Source organism: Hyaena hyaena, unplaced genomic scaffold (genome assembly GCF_003009895.1).
Source record: "Hyaena hyaena isolate Hyena2069 unplaced genomic scaffold, ASM300989v1 scaffold_179, whole genome shotgun sequence".
NCBI classification, from domain to species: domain Eukaryota; kingdom Metazoa; phylum Chordata; class Mammalia; order Carnivora; family Hyaenidae; genus Hyaena; species Hyaena hyaena.
The window spans coordinates 740,210-755,761 of record NW_024080812.1 but is presented as its reverse complement, the minus strand read 5'-3'; the positions used below and the strand labels follow the sequence as shown (position 1 = coordinate 755,761).

At 40.8% G+C, this 15,552-nt stretch overlaps 1 protein-coding gene across 3 annotated transcripts in view; it reads right to left on the bottom strand.

Moving 5' to 3' along the window:
* DCAF5 (DDB1 and CUL4 associated factor 5) overlaps positions 1-15,552 on the bottom strand; it is a 103,276-nt gene that overhangs the window by 20,996 nt on the left and 66,728 nt on the right. For all 3 annotated transcript variants that reach the window (XM_039240697.1, XM_039240698.1, XM_039240699.1), the window contains exon 7: positions 3,912-3,978. In XM_039240697.1, the coding sequence (XP_039096628.1) occupies positions 3,912-3,978 (67 nt within the window). The remainder of the gene's footprint in view (positions 1-3,911; positions 3,979-15,552) is intronic.

Below are 15,552 nucleotides of genomic sequence, written 5' to 3'. Positions count from 1 at the left end.
ACTCGTTTCTTATACTGTTCTGCTCTTTCCGTTCTCTGTTCTCATGGACCTTTGATATTTTTTATTGACTTGCCTTCTATTCACGAGTCTGTTCACTGTAGGTTAAATCCACCCAACACATTCTTAGTTTTAGATACAGTTTTCAGTTTTAGAATGTCTACATGATTGTTTTCTAAACAGATTCCAGTTCTCCATTGATATTCTCCATGTTTCTTCTATTTTCTTTATTATAGGTACAATATTTAAAGTCTTTACCTGTTAGCTTCAATATATGGATAATTTTGTGGGTTGGCTCCCAGTATTTTTCTCTGTTTGATTACTGGTCACATTTTCATACCTCATAATTTTTTTTATCATATGCTGGATACTGAGTATATGTGTGTGTGTGTGTGTATGTGTATACACATATATGTTTTATATACATATGACACATGTATGTCATATGTTTGTAAAACTAACCATAGAGACTGCTATGGACTGAAATGTCTCCCCCAGGTACAAATGTTGAAGCCCTAATTCCAATGTGACTGTATTTGGAGATAAGGCTTTTAAGACAGTGATTGAAGTTACATGAAGGTATAAGGGTAGGATTCTAATTCAGTAGGACTGGTGTCCTGATAAGAAGGGATTCCAGTAATGTATGTACAAAGAGAAAAGTCCACGCGAGACCACAGTGAGAAGGTGGTTAAGCCAAGAAGAGAGGCCTCAGGAGAAATCAAACTTGCCATCACCTTGACCTTGGTCTCCTAAACTCCAGAACTGTGAGATAAAATACGTTTCTGCTCTTTAAGTCACCCATTTTGTGGGATTTTGTTCTAGCAGCCCTAGCAGACCAACACTGAGACTGAAGCTGATTTCCTCCATATGGCATTCACCCATTCCACCCTAGAGAAGATAAGGTAAAGTGCTGATCACCTTCAACCTAATCAGAAGGAACTAGGTCAGGGCTGAGTTGCTTCTTTAGTAGGAGTGAGTCTACTTCTGGTTTCAGAGGTCTCAAAGGCAAGACCTGGAGGGTACATGCGGCAGGTGTCTTCTCTAGCTGGAGTCTGTGACCTAAGCACCAGGAGACTGCTGGATAGCTCATTCAGCCTTTCTGGTCCAGCCCCATCCTCAAGTGTAAGCCTCCTGGACTTTTAATGGGGAGTCTGACAAGTCTCTGTGGTCGTCTGCTCTGAATGTTCTGTCCTTTGGAGATTTTAAGCTTAACTCTTCATTCTCCTTTCCTGTGCAGGTTCACAATCTGGCAAATTCCCTGTGGAGCAGGACCCTCCCACTAGGGGGCCTTTGTCTCCAAAACCACTGTGTTAAGGTGGGAACTGAATTTTACCTCTCCGGCTCAGCCCCCTAGCTCCAAGGACAACCCCAGCACTCAGCAAAAGTCCTACCAGGAAGAACAGCCCTGTGTTTGAGGCACCCCTAGATTCTACCCTGTCATATCAACCTATGAAGTCATTGCAAATTCTGATTTCTTCTGACCCCAGCAGCCTGCCTGAGGCAAACCCATCTGTAGCCTCCGCCCAGATGCCCCTAGGAAAGACAATAGTCAGCACTGTCTGCTCCGCTAGGAAGGGCTCTTCCTTCTCCAGAATTTGAGTTCTTCTAGCACTCTTTGTTGCCACAGCTCTCTGACACTGTTATGGCAGGAGCTACCTACTGCTTCCTCTGCTGGATCTACTCCTAGGAGTCCTTTTTGTAAAACAAATGTTTATTCTTTTTTAAGAGAGAGAGTGTGCACGCATACACGAGCAGGAGAAGGACAGAGAGGTTGGGGGTACAGATGATCCCAAGTGGGCTCTGCACTAACAGCAGGGAGCCTGATGTGGGGCTCAAACTCACGAAATGAGAGATCATGACCTGAGCCAAAGTTGGATGCTTACCCAACTGAACCACACAGGTGCCCCTACAAGTCCTTTTTTAATAGAAATTTTACATCATCCTTTTTTCTTCCTTGAAATAATATTTCCACATTATCCCCCCACCAAATTTCAGCGTAATATATTTTTGCATCTTGGAGGTTTTTATACCCCACAGCAATGCACCATGTTCAAATGGTCAGAAATTTATGGAGTATTTTCAGTTTTCTGGGTGTTTTGTTTTCTAAAGTAGAGGAAGGGAAAAGGGGAGGTGGGAAAGGAGAATGGTTACTTTCTTAGGAATACTGATTTTATGAAAGAATATATATGGAATTTGAGGTTCTAGAACTGAATTCCTTTAAAGCAGCTGTGCCTATAAAAATACTTGGAAAGTCTGGGTATCCATTTCCTGGTTTTAATATTAGAATCCTAAATCAACTATCAGGCTCCTGCCAACGCAAAGACTGTATAAGTATCTATACCTAAAAAGTCAGCCTGGGGCACCTGGGTGGCTCAGTCGGTTGAGTGTCCAACTCATGATTTTGTCTCAGGTCACGATCCCAGGGTTGTGGAGCTGAGCCGTGTGTCAGGCTCCACGCCAAGGGTGAAGCCCGCTTAGGATTCTCTCTTGCTCCCTCTGCCCCTCCCCTACTCGTGTGTACTCACACTCGCTCGCTCTCTCCCTCTAAAAAATTAAAAATTAAATAAAAGTCAGCCTAACTGTGGCCCATACTCTAAATCAGTACAAAATTTAGCTAGTAGAGGAAAAAATCTAGAAAATCTAGTACTATTGCTAGTTCTTCCTTATTCTCTCTTTATACAAACATGAAAAAGATTCCAGAGAACAGTCCCATGGGAAGGGGGTTATCCACTTTCTATTTTAAAAGTCACATTGACTTAATAATGAAAAGCTTTTCTAAATGAGGTAAAAGATAATTTCTCAGCTAATCAATTTAGAAGATTAGAGGGCTAGGAGACATAATACAGACCTAATACCTCTAGCGCTAGAACACCACTTTTGTTCAGGTAGACCGCTGTGGTCCCTTCTGGTTGAGCTTCACAGGTAAGCTGCCTCACTCATGCTTTCTAAATTCCAGAAGGGAAAAAAGGCCTTTTGCAACTTGTTTAGTAATCAGACCACAGTAATAGGACAGTTACATTGAAAGTGGGCTTTGACAAGTTTTGAAAGGTGGATATTTGGTAACAATATTGTCGATTCAGTAATGGGCAAGCCAACAACTTCCCTAAACTCTGAGCACTAGACAAATTTTATGTAATACACTTGGCATAGTCCTCTATTACTTTCCTAATGGCCATTTTCCAGGTTGATGCCATGTATCATTGGAGCAGATGGCAGTATTGAGCTGTCCTGAGAATAAAATATAGACATTTTTCTACCGGTAGGAAGCAACCAGTGTAACAGTCAACTGAGCACATGAGGTCACTATTATCAAGAATGAAGGATGATCTATGCTGTTTGAAAGCACAGATGGCCTAGATCCAAATTTATGGAAAGCTGCAGGTGTTTTTCAGAATACGTCTAGAGAAAATGCAGAAATATTTCTTCCTAATTTCTTTGATATCTGGGGTCAGCCAAACCCCAGGGAGTGAGCCTATGCCTCAACAAAGAAAGTTTCCCTTTAGTTGATATCACCAGTGAGGCCAAAAGAAAGGAAGAGGCCCTAATAACTCTTTGTATGTAATTAACAGGATGGATAATAAAGAAAAAGCATATAAAAGATAAAAATATTCCAGGTGTGAAATAGGAGAGAGAAAAATGGACATAATGGAGATCTATGAAGTCTAAAGAAAAGTTCTTAGGAGGAAAAAAATCTGAGCATCACTTTGTTAGTAAGGATCTGTATGAAGGTTAGAGTGAAATTTGGCTTCTAATTTTTATGCTAAAGTTTCCTTTGGTCGCTTTTCTAATAAGTTTATTATCTTCAAAGGGAAACATCATCCTCTATTGCTATAGATCAGTCCTCTTGGGGTATAGCATGCCAAAGGCAGGTAGAGCCAACATTAGCAGTAGGTTCATACTAGGGATATACTCACCTGCTTCTGGATCTGCAGGAATTCTCCACATGTACAGGTTAAAGTCATCAGAGCCTGAAAGGATATACTGTTGGGATAAAAAAAAAAAAAATATATATATATATATATATTTATTATTTATATATTGACATACATCTACCTATCTGTAAAAAGATTTTCTTAAAATATTTTCTTTGTAAGTTTATTTATTTGGGGGGGGGGGGGGGGGCGCGGCAGATTATGAGCCAGGGAGATGGAGAGAGAGAAAGTCCCAAGCAGGTTCTGCACTGATGTGGGGCTCGGTATCACAAACCATGAGATCGTGACCTGAACCGAGATCAAGAGTTGGATGCTCAACTGGCTGAGCCACCCAGGTGCCCCAAGAAATAAAATAAACAAGACAAATGGTCATATATTCATAAGGCATCATGCAGCAAACACCCTCTTTAAAGTATTTGCCAATTAGGGGCACCTGGGTGGCTCAGTCAGTTAACCATCCAACTCAGGCTCAGATCATGTACTTATTGTTCATGGGTTTGTACCCCGTGCTGGGTTCAGTGCTGACAGCTCAGAGCCTGGAGCCTGCTTCGGATTCTGTGTCTCCCTCTCTCTCTCTGTTCCTCCCCTGATCGCACTGTCTCTCTCTCTCAAAAATCAACAAAGATTTTTTAAAAAATTATTTGCCAATTAAAAGGCTCATTGGATAAAATTCAGCCACAACCAAACAACCTAATTCAAAAATGGGCAAAGGACTAGAACAGACATTTCTCCAAAGAAAATATATAAATGCCTAAGGAGCACATGAAAAGAATTTCAGCCTCACTAATGATTAGGGAAATGAAAATCAAAACCACAATGAGATACCTACCACCTCACAGCCATCGGGATGGCTGTTACCAAAAATCCCCAGAAAACAGGTGTTGGCAAGGATGTGGTGAAACTGGAAACCTGTGCATTGATGGTGGGAATATCTAATGGTGCAGTCACTATGGAACACAGTATGGAGGTTCCTCAGAAAGTTCGTCATAGAACTGCCATGTGACGCAACAGCTCCACTTCTAGGTATACAGCAAAGACTTGAAAGTAGGAACTTGAGCTATTTGTACACCAATGTTCACAGAAGAATGCTTAGGACAGTCAAAATGTGGAGACAATATAAATGCCCATCAGTGGATGACTGGATGAATAAAATGTGGTAAACACATGTAATGGACTATTATTCAGCAGTGAAAAGGAAATCCTGATACATGCTACAACATGGATGAATCTTGAAGGCATTATGCTAAGTGAAATAAGCAACACACAAAAAGACAAATAGTGTATGGTTCAACTTATGAGGTAGTCAAATTCATAGAGATAGAATGTAGAATGGTAGTTGCCAAGGACTAGGGGGAGGGAAGAAAGAACAGCTGTGTTTAATGGGTATGGAGTTTCAGTTTGGGATGAACAAGTTCTGGAAATGGGTAGTGGTGATGGCTACACATTAAGGTGAATGTAATTAATGCCACAGAATTGTACCCTTAAAAATGATTATAATGGAGAGTTTTATGTTATGTGCATATGTATGTGTGTGTACATATATATATACACATATATAAAATTTGTATTATGAAGCATAGTTGACATACAATATTATATTAGTTTCAGGTGTACAACAGTGATTTGACAATTTTTTTTTTTAATATTTTTATTCATTTCTAGGAGAGAGAGACAGAGACAGCGTGAGCAGGGGAGGGTCAGAGAGAGAGGGAGACACAGACTCTGAAATAGGCTCCAGGCTCNTGTATTACTTGTGATTGTCAAGACACTTCTGTTTTTCTCCCATTGACACCAACCTAGATGAAATCTTTTTTTTTTTTAATTTTTTTTTTTTTAATTCTAGGAGAGAGAGAGAGAGAGACAGCCTGAGCAGGGGAGGGTCAGAGAGAGAGGGAGACACAGACTCTGAAATAGGCTCCAGGCTCCGAGCTGGCAGTCAGCACAGAGCCCGACGCGGGGCTCGAACCCACGAACCGCGAGATCATGACCTAAGCGAAAGTCGGACGCTTAACCGACTAAGCCACCCAGGCGTCCCTGATTTGACAATTCTACACATTACTCAGTGCTCATCATGATAAGTGTAGTCACCATCTGTCACTGTAAACCATCAAAATATTATTGACTATATTCCCTATGGCATACTTTTCATCTCTGTGACTTACTTACTTTAAAACTGGAAGTTTGTGCCTCTCCCTGGCAACCACCAGTTTGTTTTCTGTATTTATGAATCTGTTTCTGGTTTTTGTTTATTTTGGTTTTCAGATTACACATATAAATAAAACCATATGATATTTGTTTGCCTCTGTCTGACTTAGTTCACTTAACATAATACCCTCTAGGTCCATCCACATTGTTGCAAATGGCAAGGTCTCATTCTATCACACGTGCGCGCACACACACACCTTTTTAATCCATTTGTCTATCAATGTACACTTGGGTTGCTTCTGTAGCTTGGCTATTGTAAATGTTGCTGCAATAAACAGGGGTGCATATATTTTTTCACTTTCCTTGAGCAAACACTCAGTGGTGGAATTATGAGATCATATGGTAATTCGAGTTTTAGTTTTTTAAGGAGCCTCCATACAGTTTCCACACTGATTGCTTTGTTATATATATTTTATCACAATTAAAAAAAAACTTTCAATGGAGAAATAAAAATCAGGAGCTGCCCGGAGATCTTTTTTTTTGTAAGGGTAAGCATCCTAAACTTCCCTGCTGCCAACTGACACCTTTGAACAGGAAGCCATCGCCAATGCAGCCATGAATTAGTGCCAGGGGCATAAGTAATCCCCTTTTATGTGGCAGCTCCAAACTACTTGATCTCAGATAGGACACTGAACCAGACTGATTCTGATTAGGACTTATAAAAGCATTGTCTAACATTGCCGAACAGCAACAAGTCAGCAAACCTGACTGCTTATTTATTTGCAAAGATTAACAGAAGGGTATCACTTTAAGTTGAAGTCAGCATTACTTCCTGCCTTTTGGTCTCATCTCCTTATCTCCCTAGAAAAAGAAAGGCCTATAGTTTTCTAAAGAAAACTTCTTACTTAAAAATGACAGTGTGAACAATTCTAAAAACTGTTAAGTTCAACATACACACAGCCTCATGTCTAATGTAAATACTTTACAATAACTAAAAATCAATTCAGCAGTCTTCAAAATACTTGTAGGGATACAAGAAAGGAGGCAAAGAAAGGCATGTTTAAAGATAAAGAAAATGCTACTCACAGGGGCTATGTCATGTAGCCCAGGGCACAATGGAAAAAGAAATGGGTCCAGTTTCCTCATCTGGTTGCTCTGTTATTGTCTGAATGTCTGTGTTCCCCACCAAATTCTCATATTGTAATCCTAATGCCCAATGTGATGGTATCAGGAGGTGGGGCCTTTGGAAGGTGATCAGATCATGAAGACCCTTCATGAACAGAATTAGCACTCTTAATATAGACCCAACAGATGTCCCCAGCTGCCTTCCACTGTGTGAGGACACACAGAGAAGTCCACAGTCTGCAACCCAGAAGAGGGCCTTCACCAGAACCCATGCTGGTCTTCGACCCTGATCGTAGACCACCCAGTCTGTGCTGTTTTGTTATACCAGCCATAACAGACTAAGACGCACTCTGAAGCTAATTTAATTCTAAAATTCTATGATTACTCTGGAAAGAATGGCGGAAATCAGATCAGAGCTAAAGTCCCTAAGCTGCTGATTCATGGTTACTTGACAAGTCATTACATAATTATGCTTAAGACAAGGACACCCAAAAACTAATCCTAGAAGACTTAAATTAAAAAGTTTCCTTAACAACATCAAAAACAACTTGATTTTAAAAATGGGCAAAGGGAGCGCCTGGGTGGCTCAGTCAGTTGAGCATCCAACTTCGGCTCAGGTCATGATCTCGTGGTTCGTGGGTTTGAGCCCCACATCGGGCTCTGTGCTGACAGCTAGCTCAGAGCCTGGAGCCTGTTTCAGATTCTGTGTCTCCCTCTCTCTCTGATCCTCCCCTGCTCATGCTGTCTCTCCCTCTCTTTCAGAAATAAATAAAACATTTAAAAAATAAATAAGTAAATAAATAAAATAAAAATGGGCAAAGGAGTTGAACAGACATTTCTCCAAAGGGGGAAAAAAATTCCACTTATCAGATTCATTGAGACAGAAAGCAGAATGGTAATTTCCAAGGACTAGCGGGAAGGAGGAGTGGGAAGCTGCTGTTTAATGGGTATGGAGTGTAAGTTTGCGAAGATAAAAAAACCTCTGGAGATGGAAGGTGGAGATGGTTACACAATGATGTGCATGTACCTAACAGTGCTAAAGTATACACTTAAAAAAAGTTTCCTTAAAACAACAAGAAAAAATGAATCCTTGTTGCCCGGACTTTAGGATTTATCCAGTAACTCCCTGTAGTTTATGACAGTCTCCTTGTTAAAGTTAGGAAGTGGGAGTTCAGTAGCCCAAGGGCTTTCCTCTCAAGCCTGTTCGCAAAACCACCTACTAGTTAGAGGTGAAAATTCATTGATTACATACTAATGAAGCACTTATGTGCCAGATACTCTGCGGCTTACACAGATATGTAAGGTAATACCTGGGTTCCCAAGGAGCTTAAATGAGGTAGATAATATACATGTAGGTACTTGACCATCATACCACGAAACAGAAATCACGAGGTGCCATTACGAGAAATAAGATGCCTGATGTTCACAGGAGGCAAAGCAAGATAGATGTGAGCATTGAGCTGGCCTTGGGTAAAGATGTGAAAAGGCGAAAGGAAGGAGCAAAGGTAAAGCAATAGGTGCTGTTTCCACAGTAACAGGAAGTAACAGGCATGGCTCAATCCTTGATGCCCTGTTCATATCCCTCAGGCCCTGTTGCTTCATATACTCTCCTGATCTTCAACTGCTCGTATCTATGCCAAAGCCTAGGAGGCTGCAGGCTGCTCTGGTGAACGAACACTGCTTGGAAGCAGCACTCAGTCAGTGACTGATGAGAGCTGGTGTATCAATATTCCAGCTTCCTTGCTCCCAGGTGAAATAACGCTCAAGTATATGCTCAATACACTCTCCCCTCAGGATTAAACTCCCAACTGCCCACAGTTGTAGCTGACTCACTAAACTACTAGTCCTTCCCTATCTTACTTCTCCAGTCCACTAGTATTTCTCACATTTCCAAATACATTGTGTACACCTGAAACTGGAACCCCAAATAAGACACATGGGGAGACAGAACATAAAAGAACTATCCAATAATTATTTGTATATACATAGGATATAAAGTTTATTTATTAGTCAATATCTCATTCCATGCTCTAAGTTTAAAAGAGGCTATAAGACTTTATAGAATCCTGCTCCCTGGCCTCCCCTCAACTGCTGCCTTTTCCAAACTAAACAAACAAACAAACAACAAATATTAAGAAAAAGTGGGGGAAAAAGTGAGACAAGGCTGGGCTTATCAGAGGTTTACTATTTCCTAGTAAAGGATCAGTGCTTGCCTATTTGTTCAGCTATTCAGAGGGAAAGCTACGAGAAGGTAAAAGACAGAATGCTGACTCAGAAGACTGCCTTAGAAGGAAGAAAACTCCCACAGAGTTACGGCCTCTTGGATTTAATATGACAGCTCCTAAAATATGTAGAAAATGCATACAATGCACAGGCTTCCCCTTAGGGATAAGGGCAACTCCTGACCCTCTCTTCCTCTTGGAACCATCACAAGGGAACAGCTTGGGATGATTTCCAAGGCGGGGGTCTTGACCCACTGCCGTCTAGTCAGACCGTTTAAGTGTTCACACACTGGAATCACAAAACTGCCCTGGAATTCATTTATGGCATTTCATGGTTGTCTGCTGGGCCCCTTCCAACATTAAAAACTGGCTGCCTGGGATACTGCTGACTGTGGGAGACTGAAATAAAAATGAGTTCATCCTTTATTCATTAAACAAATATTTATCCAATGTCTACTATGTGTTGGACACTGTTCCAATGATAGAAATACAGAATTGATCAAAAAAGATGCTGTCCCTGCCCTCGTGAAACCTACATTTTATTGGATAGGGACAGAAAAAATGATATACGCATGTTAGAGGACAATGGGTAGAGGAAAAAAAGTTAAGAATATATATATGTATTATGTGTATATATATGTATATGTGTGGATATATATATATATATATGTATGTATGCATGCACATATATATATATGTATCTGATGGTGGTAAGTGTTATAAAGAAAAATTAGGGGCGCTGGAGTGGCTCAGTTGGTTAACTGAGAGACTCCAGCTCAGGTCATGATCTCACAGTTTGTGGGTTCAAGCCTCACACTGGGCTCTGTGCTGATGGCTCAGAGCCTGGAGCCTGCTTCGGAGTCTGTGTCTCCCTCTCTCTCTGCCTCTCCCCCACTCATGCTCTGTCTCTCAAAAACAAATGAAATATTTAAAAAGTTAAAAATAAATTTAAAAAAATCAAGTTATTAAAAAAAAGAAAAATTGAACAGGAGGTCAGGACATATAGGGAGGGAGAACTAGGGGCTGATTATTTCTGTTTTATATACAGTGGTCACAGAAGGCCTCTCTGATAACATGGCATTTTGAGCAGAGCTCTGAAGGAAATGAGAGAGCAAGTTACATGAATATCTGGGAGAGGAGTACTCCAGGAGAGGGGATGGAGTTCTGAACTAACTTCAAACATACAGTAGCCAAGGGGCGCCTGGGTGGCTTAGTCGGTTAAGCGTCCGACTTTCGCTTAGGTCATGATCTCGCGGTTCGTGGGTTCGGGCCCCGCGTCGGGCTCTGTGCTGACTGCCAGCTCAGAGCCTGGAGCCTGTTTCAGTCTGTGACTCCCTCTCTCTCTGACCCTCCCCTGCTCACGCTGTCTCTCTCTCTCCTAGAAATAAATAAAGATTAAAAAAAAAAAACAAAAAAACATACAGTAGCCAAAAGAGCTCTTCTTTTTCTTTTCTTTTTTTTCTTTTAAGTCTTACAGAAATACAGATTATTTCAAGTGGGCTGAGTACAGAGATACATTTAACATCATCAGTGCAGTTGGAAGCGTTCCCCTCTTCTAAAGACGTGTTGGAAGGGCCCACCTCCCCTGAGAGTTGGATTGGAGCCTCCACCAAGTCCCTGTTAACAGAGAGTCCTCAAGAGGACAAATGGGGCACTGTGGGTCTTGACTGGCCTTCTCACAAATATTTCAATATTTGCTGTGGGATGTAAGGAAAAATGAGCAAGAAACCAAAGACCAAATAGTAACAACACTAATCAGTACCAAAAGAACCCCAAAGTGCATAATTACATCCAAATTTAGAAACACAATAATTATTTGAATTAACCAGAAAATTGAACTTCGTCTCAAGTGGTGAAACTGAAGGTACAGGTTTCTCTTCTCTTTCTTTTCCTTTTTATCTTGATATCTAATTTCAAACAGTATCTGCTATTCTTACCCAGGGAATCTGGTGTTGAATCTGAAGCTGACCCAGAGTAAAGGCTTCTTGCCTAAACAACAGAAAGGTTCAGCAGCAGATAACCCTTTAAAAATAGATAAGCTATATGGGCACCTGGGTGGCTCAGCTGGTTGAGCATCCAACTTCGGCTTGGATCATGATCTAATGGTGCCTGAGTCTGAGCCTCTCATTGGGCTCTGTGCTGACAGCTCAGAGCCTGGAACCTGCTTCAGATTCTGTGTCTCCCTCTCTCTCTGCCCTCCCCTGTTCATACTCTGTCTCTCTCAAAAATAAACAAACATTAAAAGAATAATCATTAAAAAATAAATAAAAATAGATAAAATAGGTAAGAAACATCATTTAAAAATGGTTGCCCGAATTCCTACGTTTAACATTTTTACTCCCTTTTGTAATGGAGGACTTCACAAGCAATATTCACATTTAAAACACCACCATGAAAAAATATAAACGATTACTGTTCAGTTTTAAAAAAGCAAAAACTAAATAAGGTGCTATTAAGTGTGTGGCCAAGTGGGGACATGAATATGAAGAATTCATTACCTTCTTTTAGGTCTTTTCTTTGACTTTATTCCAAACAGTGAGGGGTAAAGGACATATTAAAAACTCAATTCATATGGGTCTTTTACTTTATATCCTAGCTGAGATGAATAGGGCAGGGCTCCAAAGAAGGAGAAAAAATATTTTAGATAGTCCATTAACTAGGCAATTAAAGCCCCATTTCCCAAAATGCTCTAGATTGTGGTGGTGGGGGAGTTGGGGAGGGGAGACCCGCAGGCTACTTAAGATCAGAGAATGGGAGACATACTTAATTTTAATTTGGCTTTGTAAGATGGGTGATATCAGTACAAAAATAAGCATAAGTTACACAACTTACAGATCCACATCATCCATAATCCTTCCCAGCAGGCCATAAAGGTTAAAGGCCGGCCACACTTTGACCCGTCTCACTGTTCATTTGTTCTGTAGCCCAAGAGGACAGCCTACTTACTGACCTTGAAGTAGCCTAGTCATTCTAAGTAGAGTTAATGTGAGGCCAGTGCATTTTATCTAATCCACCATCAGTATGGAGCTATTAGCTGGTTCAAACAGACAGACATAACAATTGCTCTTCTCAATAGATTTCAAGAAGGAAGCATCACCATCAACCAGAAAAAAAATTGCCGCATTCGTACTCTGTCAGTGTCTCATTTGCCCACATATTCTTGTCAATCCGTTGACCTTTATAGAAAACATATCCTTGTCAATCCATTCACCTAACCCTACCCTAGGCTGCTGTCATTCCCAGCATTCCCTCCAGGAATTCCTGCCCCTTTCTTCCTCTCTTAGCATTCTCAAGTTACACAAGCTCTGAGAAAGGCCTTTTCCTATTTGCAAAGGCAATTTGCTAGCTGATTACCCAGAGACCCAGGCTTCTAAATATAGAGACTGCCTTTGTGGAGTCACCCAAGGTGCAAGACATTTTTAAAAGCCTGAAGATTCAAAGAGGGATCGAAACATGGCCTTGACTGCAGGCCACAGCAAAACTGCTAACCGGGGGTGCCTGGGTGGCTCAGTCAGTTCAGCATCCGACCTCAGCTCAGGCCATGATCTCATGGTTCATGAGTTCAAGCCGTGCATCGGGCTCTGTGCTGACAGCTGAGAGCCTGGAGCCTGCTTCTGATTCTGTCTCCCTCTCTCTCTTTCCCTGCTCTCTCAAAAATAAACATACATAAAAAAAAAAAAAAAAAACCCTGCTTACTAAATAGAAGCTTCTTGGAAAAAACAAAACAAAAATGCAAATTTATTAGCCATCTTCAAGCAAAGCAACTATTTTTCTCTTCGTATTACCTTTACTTAAACACATTAGAGATAACACCCTACCATCAATATTCTAAAGCCTCACTGGGTATAGAAGCATAGATATAAATAAAAACTGTCTCCTTCTTCCTACCCAAAATCCACATTAAAAAGAAGTAAATGGCAGGAGGGATACACTCCAAGAATAACCCAATAAATGTCTTAAGAGGCCTTTTGCTAAGAGAAATCTTTCTGCTCAATTTCTCTCTAAGTGGATATATGTGTGTGTGCCTGTGTATTTGCACAGCACTTGATATTCTCAACATCTGTTGATAAAGAAGGAAACATATCAATCAGTTATTATTCATTGAGTACTGATCAACTCACACAGTTCTTTCCAAGGCTCCTTCCAAAGTAATTGATTAATTAGACTCCAAAAAATGGCATGTCTGCCTAATTAACTGTATTGACTGTGACAGAAAAACCAGATGGCCCTCTAGCCTAGATTAGTAATAGCAGAGAGACTACTATTTAAATGAAACACAACTCTTATTTCTCCCTGACCTTTTGTCAGAAAGGAATAAAAATGTGATTGAACAATTTTGTGATGTGCTCTCTAGAAGACTATCTCCAGTAAAAGGTTTGCCATTGGTATATAATATTTATATCATGCATACACAGTACCTTCCACAAACGTCACCCAAAGCAATCAGGGAGAGGCGCCTGGGTGACTCACTTGGTTAAGCATGCATTCAGCTCAGATCATGATCTCATGGTTCGTGGGTTCAAGCCCCATGTGGGGCTCTCTATGCTGTCAGCACAGAGCCAGCTCTGGATCCTGTCTCCCTCAGTCTCTGCCCCTACCCTACTCACGCACCCGCTCACTCTCTCAAAAACAAACAAAAACATTAAAAAGGTAAAAAAAAAAAAGGGGGGGGGGCACCTGGGTGGCTCAGTTGGTTAAGCATCTGACTTTGGCTCAGGTCATGATCTCACGGTTTATGTTTGGGCCTCGCATCGGGCTCTGTGTTGACAGCTCAGAGCCTGGACCCTGCTTTGAATTCTGTGACTACCTCTCTGCTCCTCCCCTGATTGCACACACACACACACACACACTCTCTCTCTCTCTCTCAAAAATAAATAACCACTAAAAAAATGAAGTTAAAAAAAATAAAGTTACCTTAAAAAAAAAGGCAATCAGGGAAATTTTGCTTTGGAAATGGCCAAAGCCATAGATTTACTTTGTGGTAGAAATAAAATTCCATTGGCTCCCACAAAAGAATACAAATATACATACCCATAAGATGATCACTATTTTTGAAAAATTTCATTGTTGAATTGGAATACATCTTCTTCTTAATGCTTGTTTATTTTTGAGAGAGAGAGAGAGACAGAGCACTAGTGGGGAAGGGGAAGAGAAAGAGGGAGACACAGAATCTGAAGTAGGCTCCAGGCTCTGAGCTGTCAGTACAGAGCCTGACTCAGGTTCAAACCCATAAATCATGACCTGAGCCAAAGTTGGATGCTTAACCGACTGAGCCACCCAGATGCCCCATATTACCACTGTTTTTTGCATGTAAAGTTACATGATTCTTGCTTCTTTGGATCATTTGCCATTTTGGCTCATTAGGCTCCTGGAATTCTTTGGTTTATTAAAATAACTAACCTTTATGGGTTCTAAGTAGGAAAAATTCTATTAATAAAGAAAGGTTCCATAAAGACAGCTAATAATAGTCAAATAATCAGTAGGGAAGAAATTTAAAAATGCTCTAAATTTCCAACAGCTGTTCATAACAAAGTAGCCTGCATTACTTAAAGATGAATTTTTATTTCGCAAAACTCTTTTGGAAACCTAGGCAATCAACCCAATGGTCTTCAGCACTAATCTCTCCTCTGTGGGCTTGTTTTTGTATGTGGGGTCTGGAAAGTAGAGAGATGGCATCACTCATTTCATTCTGCATAGAAATATTTATACTCCATTCAAGCAAGGGTCTCCAACCACTCAGATGAAGAAATGTCACTCTTCTTTTTCCCCAAAGTTTAAAAATCCCCAAAAAGGAGGCAGAAGTACTGAGAGTAAAATCTCTACGGAGGAGATACTGTTTCCTTCATGAACCTGCCAGCAATTTCCTAATAGAGCCCAGTTTCCAAGCCAGGAATTATGCATTAAAGGAGAACTGTGGGGTGCCTAAGTGGTTCAGTCAGTTGATCCAACTTTGGATCAGGTCATGATCCCAGGGTTGTGGGATCAAACCTGCTTCGGGCTCCATGCTGAGCTGCAGGCTGCTTGGGACTCTCTCTTTCTCTCCCTCTGCCCCTCTCCCACTCTTGTGCTCCCTCTCTCTCTAAAATAAAAAATAAAAATAAAATAAAATACATTTTTAAAGAATTTCTTTA